Here is a 21580-nt window from a genome sequence, read left to right on the forward strand (position 1 = left end):
TGACATATGTGACAGATATTTTCAAATTCAAACAGTGCATGAGAAAACATTTCAGTCTTGCAATTTGGAAGAATCAATGCACTCTGCAAAAGGAAGGCTGTTTGGCTCATAGTGAGAGCAGGGAGGGCCAAACACCTTTCTTCAGGAACACAAAAATCACCTGAAGTGTTCTGTTATTTATTTATTTTCTTTTTTTCCAGAAGTGATTTCCCATAGAAAAAGGAACTGGAACTTTGGAGCATTGCTGCAACAAGCTTTCAGGCTACCTACAATTTAAAAACCTCTGGGTGGTTACATTATTAAAAAAAAAAAAAAAAAAAAAAAAAAGCAGTAGTGAAAAAGCTGCTGTTTCATACTGTCATGGAACACAGTCCCCAGGCAGCACTGTGCTCCTGGTGCAATGAATGGAAATGGTGCAATGTGTCTGCATACAACACGACCCAGCCATCGTCTCCTATGCACGGATCTTCAGTGCCGGCTGTGCACGCTGCTGTATTCGGGTAATTAACAACACACGTCGTCTTCTTGAATTTGCTCCTACAGCAGCTCAATGTAATTGCTACCAGCACCATCCCGCTTAGACCCCACCCACCGTAATCACTTTACTCCAGAACTAAGTTCAGACAATTTATGCTAATCCATGTGCACCACATTTCCGAAGGCTCCGCACACTGCTCGGTTGGGCTTCGAGCATACAACCCCCCCCCACCCCCCAACCCCAGGAGCTGCTGCTGGTGGTGGCAACGCTCCCTGCCCAGCGCAACAACCGCGGTCCTTAGGTTATCTTCAGTAACAAACAGAGAATCTTTCCGAGGCCATTGACAGCTTTAGGCAGCAATTAAAGCCCAGTTTACACGCAGTTTGGGGATGTCTCAATGAATCATTTCGAAGCTTAACCACGGGACCGTACCGCAGACAGAGGAAGAAGCATCGGCGGCTCCTGCTGCCTTCCCCATTTGCGCAAGGTGCTGTGCGTTTTTTATTCTTTCGGCGCTGTTCTATTTAGTTACGCTTTTATTTTTATTATTATTTTTCGCTGGAAACCCGCAGCCCCCCGGCACTCTCTAGGCGTCGCCTTTAAGGGGCGCGGCGGGGCCGGGGGCTCCCCGGGCGGCACCGAGCGGCCCAGCCCGGCTCCGGCTCAGCACGGCCCGCCTTAACGCCGTGTCACCTGACCGCGCCGGGCCACCGACCTGCGGCGGCGTGCGGACCGGCTGCGTTCCGCCCTCTGCACCGGGCTGGGGGCGGCGCTGCTGCGGCAGTCGCGCGGGGATTAGGCTGCGGGAGGATTAGGCTGGAAATAGCAGCGGCGGCTCCCGGCCGTGCACGCCCAGCGCATCCCGGCGGCGGCGGCGGCGGCGGCGGGAGGAGGGGGCAGCCCGCCCCGCACCTGGGGCTATCGGAGCCGGGGGGGGGGGCTCTGGGCGGCGGCGGCCGGAGGACGGAGGGAAGGACGCGTTGACAGGTCGGTGCCGGCTCTGCCTGACCGCCCCCCGGGCGCTGATGGCGTCCCTTTCCCGAGGCGGGGGGAGCGGGGGGCAGGACGCGGGCAGGTGATGTGGGGGTGAGCTTTCCTCTCTCCCCCTTTCCCCTCCTCCCCGGCCCTCATTCGCGGGTTGTGCCGTCTCCCTCTATTCTCCTTATTTTTTTTTTCCTATCCCCGCAGTGTCTGAAATCGCCCTTTTTTTGCCCCAGGCAGCCGCTCTGGAATTGTCTGGCGAGGCGAACGCTCGCGCAGCAGGGCGGGGGGGCCGGAGGAGCTCCGTGCGGCGGCCCCCGCCTCCCCACGGCCCGCAGCCCGCGAGCCCCTTCCCCTCGCGTGTTTTCTGCCTCTGCAGAGCAGGCAGCGGCACGAACGGCAACCGAAGATGTCGGGTCAGACGCTGACAGATCGCATCGCAGCTGCTCAGTACAGCGTTACGGGATCGGCCGTAGCCAGAGCCGTCTGCAAAGCCACCACGCATGAAGTGATGGGGCCCAAGAAGAAGCACCTGGACTGTAAGCATCCCTTTTGTATCCGCAGTGAAGACCCGGGGCTGAGCTTGCGGCCCTTTGGGATGCGGCTTTGGGTTGTTCTGGCTTGCTACTGTAATCCGGCTCGTGAGTGGAAAGGGCTGTGAGAAATCTCCAGGAGACGATGAGTTATTATTGCATTTCTTCTCGTATTGCATAATACCACTCTTTCAGCCATTTTTTTCCTCTTGACCTCTTGCTTTTCATCTAGAAAGGCAGCGCAAAGCACGCCTTGCAGAGCACAGCCCCAGCCTGGAAAGGGGTTTGTGCACATGGCAGGATGGCACCTGCCTGCCTCTTCCTCCCCCTGCCCTGGTGGGGCCCAGCAGGGACAAATAAATGCTGTGCCAGGAGCATGGCCTCTCCGTAGAGGCCTTCTGAAGAGGTTAGGTGATGGCATAGCGGTCAGCAGTATGCTGTGGATTGGAACGGCCTTTGGAGAGGGCCAGGTGCTGAGGTCCTAGACATTTGATAGCAGCTTTGTGGTCTGCCTAGTGGTTTCTGTCATGTTTTATTGAGGATGGCTAGAGGCTTTGTTTCAGAGATTTATTGTCTGTTCTGGACTTGCTGTAGCTGGTTAATGCATGAAACAAGGTTGAAGTCAAAATGTTTCTTAAAAGGCAATGAGCTTGTAATGCTTTGTCTTGACAATTCCTTCTTTTCAACCCACTCAACTGTCAGGCCCTTCTTGGAGACACCAAGGAGTTAGGATGGTGAAGGTACTTAATTGTATGATGATAATTGGCTTTATTCACCATAGAAACTGTCCAGCTTTGGTTGCAGGATATCAACAGCAGGTTTTAATGATGCCTGAAAGTAAGTGCTTTTTCCTTTTTTTTTTTTTTTTCTTTTTCTTCTTTTTATTTTTTTTAAATGCTTGAAACACATGGTAAAAAGAACTCAGAAGAGAAGTTGAGTATTGTATAAAGAAGTCTCTTGGCTACTTCCATTATCAAGTAATGCTGGTGCAGTGCATGCAAACACAGCTCTGATGATACTGTATTTCTTCAAAGGAGGTAGTATTACTTCTGGAAAATAATTACAGATTTTGGTGCTAATGATTTCATAGCTAGCCCTTCAGGTGGAACACAGCATGTCAGCCTTCAGCCATGTCCAATGCTCTGTGTATATGGCAAAGAGATGCTGAGTGTACTCTCAGGAAGTTTGTTGATGACACCAAGCTGGATGGTATTGTTGACACAGTAGAAGGAAGGGATGACATCCAAAGGGACCAGGACACTCTCAAAAAGTAGGCACATGGGAATTTAAAGAGGTTCAATAAGGCCAAGTGCAAGGTGTTGCACTTAAATTGAGGCAATCCAGATATGTATATAGGTCAGTAGAATTCATTGAGAGCAGCCCTGTGGAGAAGGACTTGGGGATTCTGATGGACTAGAAGCTGAACTTGAGCCAGCAGTGTGCCCTTGCAGCCCAGAAGGCCAATTATATCCTGGGCTGCATCGAAAGAGGAGTGATCAGCAGGAAGAGGGAAGGAGTCATCTCCCTCTACTCTGCCCTCATGAGGCACCATTTTGAGTACTGACTCCAAACCTGGGACCCCCAGTACAGGAAGGATGTGGAGCTGTTGGAGCTGGTCCAGAGGAGGGCCACAAAGATGTTCAGAGGGCTGGAGCACCCTTCCCATAAAGAAAGATTGAGAGAGTTGGGCTTGTTTAGCTTGGAGAAGAGAAGACTTTGTGGAGACCTCACTGCACCTTCCTGTACTTGGAGGGAGCTTACAAGCAGGAGAGTGTCTGACTATTTGCATGGCCAAATGGGACAAAGGGGAATGGCCTTAAAATACAAGAGGGGAGATTCAGGTTAAATATTAGGAATAAAGTTTTTACTCAGAGGGTGGTGAGGCACTGGCACAGCTACCCAGAGAAGTTGTGGATGCCCAACCCTGGAGGCATTCAAGATGAGATTGGATGGAGCCCTGGACAGCCTGATGTAGGGGGGCGGAAGCCCTGCCCATGTTAAGGATTTGGAACTAGATGAACTTTAAGGTCCCCTCCAACCTAAGCCATTCTGTGATTCTGATTTAGCACCATTGACTGAAAACTGACTTGAGCATAAACTGTTGTTAACATAGATCTGCTGTCTTAATGTCATGTAATCTCCCTTGTTTTCTTGTATGTTAGTAAAAAATCTTCTGATGAGTGTAGATAATCCACAGACTATAAATTTCTTGGTTATTGATATCGCCTGTGTTGATGTTTGGTAGCTGTCGACACCTCTCAATCTGTAGGCTGTGTATGGCCAGTCTAGTAATAGAAGCTTTAGCTTTAAAAGAGAAAAAAGCTTGGCTCTTGTAATGAAAACCATGCTGTGTCTATGCAATATTCATGTGTATATATTCTACACACACATGTGCATGCACACATCTGTAGGGAAGTAAAAGTGCTATCTGGAATAGGTAAGATTGAAGTGAGAAGTGGGGTAGAAATAATTTGCCAGTGCTGTAATGGAAAAGAATTGTGCTTGGATATTGATGCTAGTGTTATTACTTCAGGAATGAGACTGGGGGAGACTGAAGCCTGTAGGGTTCCCTGTCGTTTCCTGCCCACCTACATGTGAGATACCCGTGAGGAAGGGGGGGAATCACTTCCTGGTAAGAAGTCCTTGTTCATTTTTAGTTCTGTTTTCTAGGCTGTGTGTATTAGTTGAGCATTTAACTATCTGGGATCATTAAAGACAGAATCTTGTCAGTGGGAGATGCACATATTCAAAATTGAGGGCTATAAATGGAAGTCAGGTTCATATTTTAGAAGATAAAGTATTCTCAGACTCTTCAACCTGAGACATCTCCTCAGCACTGTGAATTGTCAAGCAGCTCCTTGAACTCTGGCATGTATCTGGTGATGGGCCTGGTGCTGTAATGAGAAGCAGAGGCCCATCCCCTGGCTGTGTGCAGGAAACGCTGCGGGTGGGGACTGTGCTCCACGTTGCATGGCTGGCTGCATTGCTGATGGATAAGTAGCACAGGAGGGCCAGGGGAAGGGAATGGAAGTCAAAACTTACCGTAAATTCTGAGTTGAAATGTGAAGGATTTTGACTGTAGGTACTAGAGACGATATATGAGGTGATTGGAGCAGTGCGTTATTAAAAGCTGTAATTCTACTATCAGCACAGTGGTTCCGCGTCCTTAGGGATCGCTGTAATTGTGTTTAGTATCTTGGCTTGTGTGACATGACACCTGGCTGCTACCTGCCAGTGTCCCGCTTAGCAGCTGGGCTTTGTAAATGAAGTGGAAAGGTCAACCATTGAACACGAGTCCTGTGAGGATGGGACACGATGCCTGTCCTCATGTTTTCTACAGAAGGCATTAGCTCTGGAGGTTACAGAAAGACAGTGGGTGGCGAGATGTGTGGAGGGTTTGTTTGGTTTTGTTTCTTTTTAATTTTTGGTAAATAGTGCTTAAGTAGAGGGAAGTTGCTCTCAGGGTTAAAAAGCATGACTTCAGTGGGAATCCATGTGCATGAGGAAGGGGGGAAAAAGTATAATGAAGTGTTTTGTGTGCACAGAAGCTGAGCTTCATGCTTATGGTGTGGCTTTCTGTACTTGCTTAGCTTACAAGTGCAGGCTTTGCTGTTGATGCTGCATTGTGGCTGTCCTTTGGCATGGACTCTGGGTGCTGCACAGACTTGTTATGTAAGGAAGAAGTACCAAGCGTGAATAGGCTGCTTATATTCATTAGTAACATTTCCCACTTTTTTGAATTCCAGCTCTCATACCAGTGAGAACTTCTGCTGGAAGTCGTACACTGAACAAATTCCCAAATGTCTGTGGGGGGAAAAGAAGCATAAATGTAGGATGCAATGACGGTTTGGGGCCAGGCGCTGCAGCTAGCACATCAGAGCTCTGATCCTTTCGGACTTAAAAACTGGTATCACTCCTTCTATAGTTCCTTCATTCCAACAGAGGCCTTTAAGTTTGCACAGTGATATTGATTCATCTCCCTCTGCTAATTGTGTTGCATTAAATAAATTGCAGTTAGATATAGCAAGCGAGGCAAGCACTCACATAGTGAGATGAGGATTAGCAGCGTGGTTTTATTTATGCATTTATTTTCGAAGCAGTGAAAAAGGCTATTAAGGACTTTGTGGATGTGATCTATATACGTTAAGGATACATGAGATGTGGTCATTCAACTGTGAGGGCAACACTCATGCACAGCACAGATGCTTCATTCTCAGTTTTATTATGAAAGCTGTGCTTCGCTGGGGGTTTGGTGGTGGGGCAGGCAAAGCTAGCATCCAGTCTTAAATGATGGTGGCTCTGAAGGCATCAACAGGGAGAAGTTTTCAGAGAAAGGACATATCGTGACTTTCAAATGTTAAAACACATATAGATCCAAAAAAAAAAAAAAAAAAGGAGCTCTGTTCAGACCTACTTATAAGGATTTAGCTGAGAAACAGACCAGTGATCTGTCAGTTAGGGAAGTGAAGTGGAAAGCAGTGAGGCTGTTACATCTGTGGTTGTTTGTAACAAGTTCCTGTTTCTGAAAAGGATCAGAACAGTTGGGATTTTCCTTATCTTATGATGTCAGTGAATTATTTTGCAGCTGGAGGAAGCTCTGGAGTGTCTAATATCATGTCTCACATGGCCTAGAAAGACCATGTAGTGTCTTCTAACTTCCTCAAAACAGTTTTTGTAAGATCAAAGCCCTTTCGGGGGGCTGATCAAAAGCTGGGAGGTTTTCATGAAATGTGGAAGCAAAGATGAGGATCAAGATGGAATTTTCTGTGACTGTGGAGATGACCTGTGTGCATATTGCAGAAATAGAAAAGTATTTGCATCTCAAGTCTAATTTTGCCTCTTTGTATGTGGCTGACAAAGGCTCTGAAAAGAGATATAGTTTAAATCATGTTGGCAACTGAAATGCAGGGCTGGTGTCAGTGTTTTGCTGATACGGATACTTGTCTCTGAAGGGTTTTTGCCTGTATCCTGCGTGGATGACCTTATGAGTTTGAATTAAGGTGGTCTCTAATGTTGAAAGAGAAATGGTGATTGACCAAAAGCAGTGGGCTAAGTTTTCTTCCCAGGTACAAGGTATTACTATGTATAATTACATAATTAGGTATCTCTAGCTGGATGGCTTTTATGCTATCTTCAGTTCCTTGCATCAGTGCTGCTATCATTAAAGAAGGTGTGTATTTCAGAAGCTGTTTGCTGTTGAGGTGGTTTGGAGAGTGTGCCAGATCTGCTGGCACTTGTGGCCTCTTACTGAAGGGAGTAGCACAGACATATGAGTGCTGCATTGCTCTGCAGTCTAAGTGATGCTTTGTGTCTGGATGGCTGTGGAATTACTTTCAAAAAATTGTCAAGAAGTGAATTTCTGCACAAGCCAGGCTTTATCCTTCACGCTCTACTAATGAAACCACTACAGTATAAGATACAATGAGATATACAAAAAATAATTTGTCATAGTTTCTATGTATGAGAGAAATGTTTTTCAATGAAGATCAGTTTTAGTACAATGTCTTGTTTTTCTTGTCTAAGCTAGGATGTAGTCTGAATTGTGAATTTATTCTTGTCATCCCAATGAGTCTCTCTTTCTCACCAGAAAATAAACATTCCAAGTGAGCGATTCTTTACTTTAGCAGGCCATTCAGTCGTGGATAACAGATTAGCACCTTTTTCCCCTGAAAGTTGTTGTCATCACTCTGTGGTGAATAGCACTCTGTTTTTGTGGACTTAGCTCGTGTCCTGTCTCAAAATGGTTTTGAAGATTTGCTTTACTTGGAGTTGTGTAGATCTCTAAGTAGGAGTACAAACAGCTGTAATGGGTAAGGGGAGCTAATAAGAAGTTCTTAGCTAGTCTTGAAAATTCCTAGGACATTGCCTCTGTTCCCATCCTTGCCTCATTTAAATACTGTTTTTGAGGCATGTGTACCAGGAGAAGGTTCCTCTTTTAATTAAGGTAAGACTTGGCCAAGTAATAATTCTTAAAAACATGTTTGAACCTGGATAGAAGTTTGAGTTAGGATTCAGAGGCAGAAACATGATCAAGATCACTCAATTTTGTGTATCTAAACTGTTCTGTCTTCTAATGGTGCAGTGCCTAAGGAGAAGGAGGACAAGAGACAGAAGAGTTGGGAAATAGGGTAATATTAGACATCCTTTTATCCAAACAGTGTAACTTGATAAAGTTAGATTCATTAGTCCTACCCTCCCTCCCTTTGGCTTTTCTGCCACTGAAGACATATTCTTAGTCTGTTTTCAACAGTCAAGATCCTTCTGTTAGAGATGCTTTGCCAAGGTCACGAATGACCAATTTTGGGACAGGTTGGGCCTTTCTGCTGTAATGACTTCTGTCAGTAGAGCTTTATAATGCAGCAGTCATGCCTTTTCTGCTTTCTTTGTGGTCCCTTGTTCCTGAAATGGCCACTTTTCCTTTATATAAATGAAGTCTAGCATTTTCTGCTTCTGCACAGATGAAAAAGGTGTGTGGTTTTCATTTTTTTTTCTTCTCCTGGAAGAGCAGAGCAATGGTACAGTGACCCATCCATAGTTTTCATCACTTCTATTTCATGGTTGAATATGTCATCATATTCTTGTAGGGCAGTAACACTGTAGCCCTGCAGTGATTGACAAAACCAATAATTAAAAAAAAAAAAATCTGTTTTTTTATTTCCTGTCATTTGACTTGATCTGTGCGTCTGATTTCCTGACCTGGCTCTTAATTTCATCTTTTCTATGCATCTTAACCTGAGCCTGTCCCACTAGTGAAGACTTCTGTGTAGTGTCCAAGAAAGTACTCTGGTGGAGTGGTCCTGTGTCTGTGTTCCTTGAAAGATCCTCTGAAGTGCTTAAAAGTAGATTGCAGTCAGGATAACTCTGAAGGGCACACAGAATTTTGGATGCTATTCAGTGCTTATTGCTGGATGGAGAAAATGGCAGTGGTGAGTGATACTTCCCCATCTGGTGTCCTCTCCTATCTTGAAGCCTACTGGAGTCTTGGAATGGAGAGAAAACTGTAACTGAAGAGAAGAATTTGTTGTATTATTAGTCTCTCTTTCTGAAGAGGTGGTAATACAGTGGAGGTACACTGCATCTGGTGCTTTTCTGCTTGTTTTCAAGATTCTTGAGACAACTGACACATTTTGCACTTCACCTTTCCTTCAGTATTGGATGTCCATGGCAAGGTGTTGGCAGCAGGATGTGAGAAGAAACTGTCCTGGGCCAGATACAGCCACCACAGACCCATTGTAGGACATGGCTGAGCCCAGAAGCTGAGTTGGATGCACCTCTGGGAAAATGTATTTAAGAAGGGGCAGGAAATGCTGGACAGACAGTGAAAAAGTGAGAATCAGCAGAGGGAACACCAGCATCAGAGGTGGAGCAGGAGGCTCATGGTGCTGCTGGATCGGATATCCCCTGTAGGCCATGAAAGAGACCACCCTTCTCACATAGGTTACTCCTGCAGCTCCTCCATTACCAAAACCATGCCACATGTATCCCCTAATCCTCAAGGAAAAAAAAAAATGGAAGATCTCCCATAGTCAGTTGCAGACATATGGTATTGCTGAAGGCATCCCTTAGTCTTTCTATAGTCTAAAGATGAGTCAGTTGTACCAAACAGTATCATTAACTTAACATGTGCTGTTCCTTTTTGGAGCTTATTTCCCAGGCACAGATCAGGATGTTGATAAGGGCGGAAAAGGACAAGTTCTGGTGTGTGCATAGGGAAAATACCACAGACACAAAAGAAGTCACCAAACTTCAATACACAGCATGCAGATTAGGAACAATATTCTGCCTGGGTTTAAAATACCCTGAAAACCGAACAGCAAGGACTAAAAGCAAACTGGGAAATCAGTCAGAGTCTCAGCACAAGGCTTCCAATGTACAGAAAAAAGTGGGTAATATAGCACTAGTCTGAACCCTGAACTCAAATGATATGGTATAAGAAGCCTTCCTAGGATCTTTGCAGGCACTGATCCTTAGCAGAGGGTTTGCAACAGTATTTTTGTTCTGCTTTGGTCAGTAGTACCAGTAAGACTGCAATGTGAAGCTGGTAAGTGAACACTGGAATATCCCACTTCATCAGACTCAGCATAGTTGCTTAGCTTCCCTACTGGCCAAAATTTTGCTTGGATGAGGGCTTGATGGCTTAAATAAAACCTGAATAAAACCAATGTTGGCAATTGTTAGAAGGCAGTACTTGGCAGAGGCTAGCTTGTCACTTTGTGGAGTGTGGCTATGTCTGCTTTTTCTGAAGTCTTGCAAACCACATGGTAGACTGTTAAAACTGTTTTTAATACTTCTATTACTATTTTGATTGTATTTAATTCAATCATCAAACATTCTGAAAAACAGTATGAAGCAAGTTTTGAAAAGCTGGGTTCATAGAATCACAAAATTATATGAGTTGAAAGGGACCTCTGGAGATCATGTAATCCAGCCTCCTGCTAAAGCAGGTTCCCTGTTGGAGGTTGTAGAGGAAAGTGTCAAGGTGGGTCTTGAATATCTCTAGAGAAGGAGATTCCACATGCTCTTTGGACAGCCTGTTCCAGTGCTCCATCGCTCTTGCAATAAAGAAGGTTTTCCTCATGTTTGTATGGAACTTCCTTTGTTTCTGCCCATTGCCCCTTGTTGTGCCATTGCTTGCTGGGCGCTGCTGAAAAGACCCTGGCCCCACCCACTTGACTCCCATCCTTTAGATACTTATAAGCATTGATAAGATCCTCTCTCAGTCTTTTCTTCTCCAGGCTAGCCCCAGGTCTCTTTCTCAGCCTTTTCCCTTACGAGTGATGCTCCAGGCCCTCAGTCATCTTTGCAGCCCTTCTCTGGTCTCTCTCTAGAAACACAATCTTTCTTGAGCTGGGAAGCCAGAACTGGACCCAGCATTCCAAATGTGGCCTCACAAGGGCGGAGTAGAGGGGGAGGATCACCTGCCTAGCCCTGCTGGGCATGATTTTTATTGATGTACGCTGGGATACCATTGGCCTTCTTGGCCACAGAACTACTACTGGCTCATGGCCAACCTGTTGTCCACGGAGCACCCAGGTCCTTCTCTGCTGAGCTGCTTTCCAGTGGATCAGTCCCTAACCTGTGCTGGTGCATATGGTTAATCATCTTCAGCTGTAGAACTCTATACTTGCCCTTGTTGAACCTCATAAGGTTGCTCTCCAAGTCTTGCTGAATGTCAGCATAGCCTTCTGGTGTGTCAGTTACTCCTCCTGGCTTTGTAACTAGCAGTCAATTTATGACTAGTAGTCAGTAGGCTGCTTGCACTCGTGAAAATTCTCTTCAGATTGTGAAACTTATTTTTGCTGCAGTACTTGACAGTTTTAGTCCACCAGAGAGGCAATATACCAGCAGCCTAACTAGTTCCACAGATGGCATTGGATGTCAGTCTTCAAGACTTGACCATATCACTGTGAATATACATGGAATACGGTGCTTTCTGTGCTGCTGGCAAATGGTAGAATCCATGGGCATCTGAGGTTTACAGCTTATTAGTAAGCACAGTATAGCAAGAGACAGCATACTTTATTACTACTGACTCCCAGACTAACCAAGTTGAAATACTCTCCTGTTCCTCCTCCCTTTCCAGGGTAGTGTGATTTCATGTGTTATTGTTTTTTTTTAGATTGTATCTATATCTCATTCTGGTTTAATGAAAGGAATTGTATGCTGAGAAGTCCCGATGTCATGCTAATGTTGTGTATTTTTGTAACATGTAATTTGGCCATTTGAGCTGAGACATTGTGTCAGTTGATTGCCTTTGCTAGAGTCTATTTTCTAGCTATCGATAAAAATCAAACGTGTGTGATATTTCTTGCTTCGAGGGGGGGGAGGGGGGAGGGGGATGGTGTGAGTATACAGGCATGGTCATGGTTGAAGGCCACCAAAAGGCATCCTGTGCTTCTAATATAAACTGAGAACTGCAAGTTACTGCCAGGATGCATCTGCAGCTTGATGCTAACTGGTGACAATCAACCCTTTTTGTTTGGTTGCAAGCCAATACGCAAAATTACCACAGGTAGATGGCAGGTTGGCAGGAGCTCCCAATGCTGTAGTTGGGCCACAGAGCTCTAACAGATGATTCAGCTGTGTTTTGCAAAGGTGGTTTTATATCCGTAAAGAAGGAATGAAAGAGAAGGCATGGATTTATTTGTTTGTTTTCCCCTTCCCTAGCTAGTTAGGGGATGAGGTTATAGCTGAAATGTAAAACACTGATAAGGGCAGATTCAAAGAGGCTGGGGTCTGCTTGAGCTAAGATTGTTCTACCATCTCTTTAAAGGACCAGAGAAACATGTCCTTTCAAAAAAGTATCTTAAACTTTGCACTGTGTTAACGAGGCGGGACAAACTGTGGCACGACTACTGACAGTAGACTTGATCGCTTCGAACTGGATCTGGACTTGGCATGAGCACGGATGACATGGATGACATAACGGCAGTGGATGCTTCCATAGCAGATGGTCAGCTGCTAGCCTGCAGAGACTGGCAGGCTCTTAGTGCCTTTGGCATAATTTCTTTGTATCTCTTAAGTCTGATAGTTTACAGAATGTTCTAAAATGGTACTCTGTAGAAATGAGAGGAAGACATGATTGCTCAAAACATGAATAAAACATAGTGACTTGTCGCCCACGCTCTTACAATTTATTCAAGTCAACAAGTTTGTGGGGAGGTCCTCAACATAAGACAGTGATCTTGCTACGATGCAAGACTTCACTAGCTAGAGCATGCATCTTTACATGTAATTAAAAGAGCCCTTATAGATGCACTTAAGTGGGAGTTCAAACTGTTTTTAAAGGAACTCTTCCTTTCACTTCTCATTTTAGAGAGTGTAGGACTTGTATGAAAGGGGGAAGCCAGCTGGCCCATTTCCTGGCTCTGAAAGCTGCTGTTTCTCATTATGTAGAGGTTGAATATAGACACCGACTTTAAGAAATCGTTACATCAGTTCTTCAGCAACCCTGGAGTTTTAAAACCCAACCTTTTCAAACGGAGACTTGGGTTTGGATCTTACTGCATGAGTCTGGAATCCAGAGTGCAGTCATAGTGACTATAGCTCTTAATCCAAGTTTTACAGCTTCATCTAAATGCGTTTACAGGGGAACGTACATTCTGCTAAGGGGCAGCAAGCCAGAGGAAGTCAGCATATCTCATGTGCCAGTATTTGAAAACAAGTACAATTTATCATGAGTCAATGGTTCATTTCTAGCTTCCAAAACAGAGCACGGTTTTCATACGTGAACCTTGCCTGTGACTTTCTGATTTGCTTCTTCATTCTTAGCCACGGTGAGTCTCCCTGGTTATGCTTAGCTTTATGCAAATATTCTTCTGTTATTTGTGAATGGCGGGAATAATACCAGGCAAACATTAAAGTGTTTATCATAGGTGAGGGCTAAGAACTTCCTGTTGTTTACTTAGAAGTTGGAAAATGCTTAGGAAGTATTATGAAAAGTTATCTTTCAAAAACTCAACTCCACAGTTGTGCACAGGAGTTTAATTGACACTTCTTGGTATTTCAGTCTAGAGATCTGCCTCTGCATGAAGCTTTGTTGTCTGGATTTAAGCCTGCATGACAGATTCCAACTTTCCCACTCCTCACTACTTGATATGAGACTTCCACTGCCGGTGGCAAGTGCATCTTCCAGATACGGTGGTGGCTTTGAACTGTTAGATAGCAACTTACTGCTGTCAGTTTATTTTAAATGCTAGCAGCCCTAACTGCATCCTTCACCTCTCAGGTGGATATTCATTGAGATTAGCCTTTTTTTTTTTTTTTTTTTTTTTTTTAGCGTTGAGAGATGTGCAGTATGTGAAAAGCTTCAAGTTGCAGAAGCAGAAGATTCTTGTTAAACTGCTGTGATGCAAGGGAACGATCTTCAGGGAACTGGATGTTTAGTTTCATCCTGTTGTATTTGTTCTTTTAGCACAGAGAGGGTGCTCCTTCTAACCCTAAAGGATATCAGTCAGCTTTGTAAAACCTCTTTTAAGGCACAGCACTCACATGTGAGGCAGCCTCCTGCTTTTAGAAAGTCTTGCTGTCTTTTTATTTGTTGCATTACAGATGTAAGACAAAGTGGATTGAAATGATTCCATTGGTGTTCAAAATTTCTTGCTGATGCAGCTATGCTTCAGTGTACCTCAAGGAGAACTGCATGCTGTTGCACTGACTACATGGGCAGGTTTGCGTCACACTTGATATCCATTTCCTTTAGGTATGTCCACATTTCCAACAAGACTGTCTGCATAGTTGTGAGCATTTCATTTGCAGTTCAGAATTTGATCCCATTTTCAGCATCTTGGTGGTTTGTCTGTTCAGTGAGTGGAGTGTGAGGACTCTGGTCTTACTTGTTTTATTTTCAGGTGTTATACTGAAGGTTATTATCATCATGTGACACCCACTGATGAAGTAGCTAGATTCCAGTAAGAATCCCACTGAAGCAGCTGAGAACATGTGGCCTGGATATTGAATACTAGGCCCGTCAGCCACTTGGGCTGCCTACTCAGCTGACCCTTTTCTAGCATTCATCAATAGCTAATATACATAGCCCTGAAGTTGCTTGTATGTTGTCTAATCTCCACCCTAGGTTTTTAACCTTTCAGTACATAGAAGCTAAATAATGCAGCTAAAAGATCAGGCTCCTTCCAATGTATTTCAAGGCTAATTCAGATTTGTAGTGGATTACAAACTGCTTTTTTGGTCTAGTGTAAGTTACACTTCTACAGGCTTATTCAAAGCAAATGCTTTTTCTGAGGAAGACAGATCATCTGAGGGTAGAGAGCACTAAAGAGAATTTGTTCTTCTCAGCATAAAAATGACAGCAGTGTAGCAACTCAAACAGCTTGTGCACCATGCCTCTATTGATTACCACTTTCTGCCAGGTGTGATTGGATTTTAAGATCACCACATGTAAAGGCTAATTATGAAATGCCGGAGGGCAGAAATTACAGCAGATGACCCCATACTGATGTGGCAAACACACTGGAAAAGGAAGGATTGTGTATTTGTGGTGTTCTGGCTGAAAACTGCTGCTGGTGGTTATTGATAGTCCAGTAAACAGCCAAGTGATAGGAGTTACAAATTGATATAACCAATGCTTAATGTTAGGTGTTGTTCACCCTCATGGAAAGATAATCACAGGCCACAGCTGGAGTCCTGGTATTCAGTTACAGCAGTAAACTTACAACAGAAAATTTGCTAGCTTTAATCCTTCTCAGAAATTATCTTGCAGCAGTACATTCCCTCTAAATTTGTTTCTGCGTATCATGCAAGATGTAGGACTCTGTATAGTGCAGTACAGCGACCAGTGGTTTGATGGCTTTAATGCTTGCATGGATGGAGAGAACAAGTTTATACTTTACAGGAAATCAAATAAATGCTTTGAAGGCTTGGGAGAAGATTGGCTGACGCCCGTGGCTTTGTTTTTCTTCTCTAACTGTATGTGCATTTTGGTTAAGGTTTCCAGATTTGAACTGGTGAAGGAGCTGGCTTGTAGAATGAGGTATGAGTGTTGCCATATGTGACAAAAATTATTTTTTATGCAAAAAGTTATTTGTCAAGTGGTTAACAGAAGGCATTCTCTTTCTAATGGCAGTATTTTTTTTTTCCAGTATGCCATATTAAGATAGGCTGTGGAATGGCATTTCTCCAGGGCAACTACTTTTGTGAACTAACCTTATCACTTGATGTCCACCAAATGCAAGTGGCATTTTGTATATTTTAAACTATTAAAAGCTGCCTGCGAAATGTAGTACAGAAGCAATGTGTTGCTCAGCTGCTATTTGTGTAAGTCATTAAAATGCTGAAGTGATGTGTTCAGCTCCAGAATAACTTGATGTTTCCTACTGAAACAAGGAAAACTCTTCAGTATTTGTCTTTGGAAAAGTGTGTGTATTTATTGATCTAGCTGCGGACGGGGTCATGTGGAGGGAAGGGCTGAAATAGGCATTCAGGAAGAGAGGAAGGGAGCATAGGGGCAGAGATTTCTCCTCTTTGCCTTTGCTTACTGAACCTGAACCTGTCTCCTTTCCTGAGACAAATTCTTTGGCATTTAAATTAGAGTGAATTCTATACAAATGAGGTTCAAGAGTGAGCTTCCTACTTCTTTGAAGAAGGAAGAAGATTTTATTCTGAGTCATTGTGGCTTTTCCTACCGTGAAGTCACTTGACCAATCTGCTGTTGCCGTGGTCTGGTCTGAATGACATCTTTCTGTTTTATTACTTTCAAGGAGAGAATTCAAATGTAAACAATAAAGGCAAAACATTCTCCCATGGTCAGTGGAGCAATACATTTTGGGCACTTTTATTTTAAGTCGAAAATATACATAGTTTATGGAACTTGAAGTTGCTTGTGACAAGAATTCTTTTAAGACAGTATATCACACCTCTTCTGCATTTTTAGTAGTTAGAAAAACAAAGCAGCTTAGGGCATCACCTTTTCAAATCTAGTAGAACACTGCCTGGCAGTTGGTTTCTACATTCTCCTTTCCAAGGGGCCTGCACTTGAGCCTCTGAAAAGGACAAAAATTTAATGCAACTTATTTAATATTGTTAATGAGATAGGGTTGTTTTTGTTTTTTTTTTTTTTCCCCATATCTCTTAAAGCCTTGTTGTGGTGAGGAAAGAAGGGTACAGACTGTATGAAAATGCATTGGATAAGATGCAGGAGTCATAGGATCACAGAACTTGGGTTGGAAGGATCCTTAAAGTTCCAATCCCCTGCTGTGGGCAGGGTTGCTAGCCAGTAGATCAGGCTGCCCAAGGCGTTATCCAGGCTGAGTTTGGATATCTCCAGGGCTGGGGCATCCACAGCTTCTCTGGGCAGCTGTGCCAGTGCCTCATCACCTGTAAAAGTAAAAATTTTATTCCTAAAATTTAGCTGAAATCTACTCTCTTTTAGTTCAAAGCCATTCCCTCTTGTCCTGTCACTATCAGGCTGTGTAACAAGATAGTCTTCCTTCCTGCTTGTAAACTCCCTTCAAGTACCGGAAGGCCACAATGAGGTCTCCCCAGAGCCTTCTCTTCTCCAGCACCTTTCTTCATCAGAGAGGTGCTCCAGCCCTTTGATCATCATCATGACCTCCTCTAGACCCTCTTCAACAGTTCCACATCCTTCCTGTACTGGGAGCCCCAGGTCTGGGCACAGTGCAGTACAGACACCCATGAGGGCAGAGCAGAAGGGGATAATTCCCTCACTTGCCCTGTTGGCCACCCTTCTTCTGATCATATTCTAGTCTTGCTTCTCTTACCCAAATAAAATGCATATATCCCAAGACTGGTCAAAAAAAGGTCTAGTCAAAGAGTTTAAAGTGTTTAGATTTAAGTTTCGATGTAGAACAGTTGCTATCCTTTCTTATGATTTTTTTTCTTTTGTATATTAAATTTGCATCTGAAGACTTAACTGGAAAAGTATATTCAACTCCAAATGAAATGTATAATTTAAAAAAGAATCTCTACACCGACTGAGTGTTAAAATATCAGCTAGCAAGATGTGAAGAGAAGAAATAGAAGTCGTGTACTGTGATTTGGCAATTGTAAATTAGTCCTCTGCAGTAAGCAAAGGAATTCAAGTGAAGGATATAGGTCTTTACTCTTCAGTGATTCTGTGAGAGTATCACTGAAAGCACTTCTGTGATTGCTGTAGAATTCCCATTTTATTACTATGTAACTTGCATCTGAACTTAGTTTCTGGGAGTGGGAATCAGCTGTCAGTGTATTTGATATGTATGCCCACAGTAGTAGAAAATTCATCGTGAAGGTACCTTTAATCCTCATTCATCCTACTTCTCTGTATAGCAGGCAGAATCAACATTGCAGGACAATTTAATATTGCTTCTAATGTGCTGTTCTACATCTAGTAGTTTTTATTATCTCTTTCATATTAACAAATCCACCTGTGACTTGTGTCCTGCCAGTAAATATCTAGATCAGCGTGTCTTATAAAAAATGTAGCTTCTAGATTTTTTTTAATTGTGTTTTCTTTTTCTTGCTCTTCCCAAGGTTGCTGGAAGCAAATTAGTTTTGCTGATTCTTGTCTTGAAATTCCAATTAGCCACAAAACAAACTCTGAGTTCAATAAATTCAGCTGTGCTTGTCAGCGGCGCCAAACGCTGACAATTCTTAATTAAGAGGAGGCTTTACAGTGTTAGGGAAATAATTCCTTAACTCCGTGTGTGATAGCTGAATGGAAACCAACCCTGGAAAAATTAACTAGATAACTCACCCATTTTTCAACTTGTTTTTTTTTTTTCTCCTGACTCAGATGGCACACAGCATCTTCATGTGTTGTTTAATTCTTTTTTGCTCACTGAAAGAAGTACACTTCAATATAATCATACCTCTCTCCTCAGCACACTGTAATTACTCATGTCCTAAAACATTTAGAGCTGCAGACTGTAATGCTGTACCCTCCAGCACTCTGGAGAGGATCAGAATTGACTGAGTGGCTTAGAAGCAGTGCTGCAGCAGCACATATGGATCGTGCATTGCAGCTTGCCCTGACGGCAGTAATGTGGGTGGAACCCCCCATGGTTTCATTACCTAACACCCACAGATGGAATACACAGCTTCCCATAGTGAGCTACGTACTGAAACTTAAGACTGAAAGCTTGCAAATGTGATGCATGTCTCCCTTGCGAGAAAGGCAAATGCTTGTCTGAAATAAAACTTCTGAATGCGGTGAATAGACAGCAAGGAGATTGTTACTTGCTTTTAGGTCTTTACTGACCAAAGTCTTCTGTAATGCATTAATCAGTATTACAGAATAAAAGATTATTAGCCTGTTGTTACAGCAAGATCAACGAGAATTGTGAGCTTGAACTGCTTTCATTCAATAGTGTGTCTTTACTTCTGTAATACTTAGATTGCAGAGCTGCTTCCTTCAAGGGCAGAACTACTGAGGCTGTAGAAGTTAACTGCACATTTCAGAGGGTGCTCCAAATAAAATGTACACAGAAAAATGAACAAACACTTTAAAGCTGAACTTTGCTTATCTGTGGCTGCAAACAAGTCATTCCACAGTCAGGAAACTGACAAATTGCAATTTCTGTTTTCATTGAAAAAGACGATTGCTAACACAAATACTACTATGCTGAAGTACTGAAGAGTTTGCAACAGATGCACATAGTTGAGGTGTACGAGGATCAGTCACACAATAGCACGTCCGCTTCTAAGGAAGAACATCTGTTGTCACTGAATGACTTGAATAGCAAGGTGAGGATTTCTAGCTGGGGGCAGGGAGGGGACAAATGTGTGGGAGATCATTAACAATGGTTACTGCCATCTCAGGGAAAGGAAAATATAAGCATTTTCATTAGTAACAGACACTGATTAGTCTAGGAGTTAAGCTTTTTAATTTTTAACTTATTTTACTTAAGTCTTCAAAAGGTTAAGTCTCAGCCCCACAGTTAGTTCTGTGTTTTGTGCTGTTTTTGTTATGTGAAGTCTTCTCTTGCCAGGACTGTGGCTGGCACTGCACAGGCTTTAGTCATGCAGCTGTGCTATGCAGTTTCCAATTGTGTTCCCCAAACTAGGTAGTAGTTTGTAAACAGTCATTGAGAGATACCCACCAAGTATCTGTAGGTAATAAACATAGTAAATCAAAGATCCTAATAGTGGATGTGGGATAGAAATGCTAGTGGAAAGCTGCTGCTCTACTGCTTGTGATTAAGTATTTATCTTAATTTCTGGTACAGCCATGTGCAAGTTGTGCACCTTCCTAATGTACAAGATCCAAAGCCACGTCTTCTTCTTGTTCCTTTTCTCTGAATACACTGTTATCTTATTTCTTCTGTATTATGTCTAGTTGTATGCAGAGGACTCGTGCTTTAGTAGAAGCTCATATCCATCTTTGCTTTCTTTCCTGATGCTGAAAAGGTCTTAATGCATGTCTGAGTGTACTGTTTTGCTCTAGAGGTACATAAAGACTCTAGGAGGTGTGCTGTAGCGTGCTGATGAAACTCTAACCTCTGAGATGGCTAGAGTATCTGTTTCTGGTGATAAGTCTTTGCTGATATGGCTAGATTCAGTGTGCTTGACATACTACCTGTGAGCAAAGAATTTGGTAATACTTATTAATCTAACCCAGAGAGAATGAACTGCCACAATTACCTTGTAAACCCACAAGCAGTAGTCACGTAGTGTTTTGTACCCCACAGTCATTTGGGATGAAGATGGGGAAGGGTTGAGGCATAGCTCAGGACACAGTTGTTGGAAAGGAGAGCCAGAGTGGCGTCACTATCAGCTTGTACTACTCTAACCTCAAAGTTTTTCCCTTTTATTTATTTATTTTTTTAAAAAAATTACAGCTTAAGCACTGAATCTGTGGTTTGTCACTGCCATGGCCTGCAGCCTGGTGATCCGAGAGCTTGGCCATGCTGTAAACTTACTTGTCTCATTTGTTGCACCTAAGACCTTCCTTTTATCTCTCCTACAGACTTGATCCAAGCAACTAATGAAACAAATGTGAATATTCCTCAGATGGCTGATACACTGTTTGAGCGAGCAACAAATAGTAGCTGGGTGGTTGTATTCAAAGCCTTAGTTACCACGCATCATCTCATGGTTCATGGCAACGAGGTAAGCGGAAAGCTTAAAATGTTAGTTTTGAAAAGGCATCTCTCAGAACCACTAAGGACCTGAGAAAAAAGGGCAAGAATAGTTATTTATGACAAGCAAGCTTCCAAACTTACCTTTAACATTATAGTTTAAGTTGGAGGCCTGCTGATTATCTGCATTCTCATTTACATAGCTGCGGAGTTAGAGCAAGGAACAGCATGCCTCAATATAGTGACAGAATTTATGTGCTCTCTGAACATAGAGCTATGCAGAATTAAAGACTACTTGGCGCTTCTGTCTATGATGAACAAAACCTAAGGAGAAGCTCTGATGCTGATTTTGCATTTTTGATGGCCCATCTCATGTGCGTAGTGACAGGTTCTGCTATTAATGGCCTCTTATGGCCTGGAAGACATTAGAGAATCAAAGTTGTTGTCTGAACTTGTGGGTAGCACCATCCAAATAGCCTTTTCAGCATGACTGTTAAGCTCTTCCTAGACCTGTAAATTCAATTCAATAGCTTTTTGGATTGTACTGTCTTTGCTGTTGGTTTTTATTGACCTGGATAGATTGATGTGTCAGTGTAAAACTAAAAGCATTAGTATGATTGTAAAACAGCTCCTTCCTGGCAATGTATAAAGTATTTTCTTGCAATGAACTTATCTGGTGCTGCAACATAAACTTTTTCCTCCTGTCCTATGTTTTTGTTCCAACTTTGGGCCAACACTCTGGTTTGTTTTCCATGATTGTTTCAGTCTATTGGCCCTGGTTCTCAGTGTGAGACTTACTTGTTCTTAGGCCCTCAGCTTGGCTGAAACTGAGGGCTGGTGATTTGAGAAGTTGGGACATGGTGTTTTGTAAGCAAATAAATCTTAGCTATTCTTACTGCTCCTTCCTTTTGGTTGATATTTTGTATAGAATCAATTTTTACGTATTCTATGCATTAAGATATTCAGTAGAGATTCAGGCTAAATATAATTAATCTTAATGGATGGAAAAGTTTTTGAGAAAAATACAGTAGGCTACCACAAAAATCTGGGTTTTC

General features: G+C 43.1%; 1 protein-coding gene across 13 annotated transcripts in view; it reads left to right on the plus strand.

The window, feature by feature from the left end:
• Positions 1–749: 749 nt before the first annotated feature.
• Positions 750–21580, plus strand: part of SNAP91 (synaptosome associated protein 91) — a 71137-nt gene continuing 50306 nt past the window's right edge. For 3 of the 13 annotated variants that reach the window (XM_090136065.1, XM_090136061.1, XM_031611225.2), the window contains exons 1-3: positions 1082–1465; positions 1839–1998; positions 20414–20556. In XM_090136065.1, coding sequence (XP_089992191.1) covers positions 1869–1998; positions 20414–20556 — 273 coding nt within the window. In that variant the 5' untranslated portion in view covers positions 1082–1465; positions 1839–1868. Of the gene's footprint in view, positions 966–1076; positions 1466–1838; positions 1999–20413; positions 20557–21580 lie in introns of those variants that run through there. The other 10 variants (XM_090136067.1, XM_090136068.1, XM_090136066.1 and 7 more) reach the window with 8 other exon arrangements.

The sequence above is a fragment of the Phasianus colchicus genome, chromosome 2 (assembly GCF_987193195.1).
Source record: "Phasianus colchicus chromosome 2, bPhaCol1.hap1.1, whole genome shotgun sequence".
In the NCBI taxonomy this organism is placed as follows: domain Eukaryota; kingdom Metazoa; phylum Chordata; class Aves; order Galliformes; family Phasianidae; genus Phasianus; species Phasianus colchicus.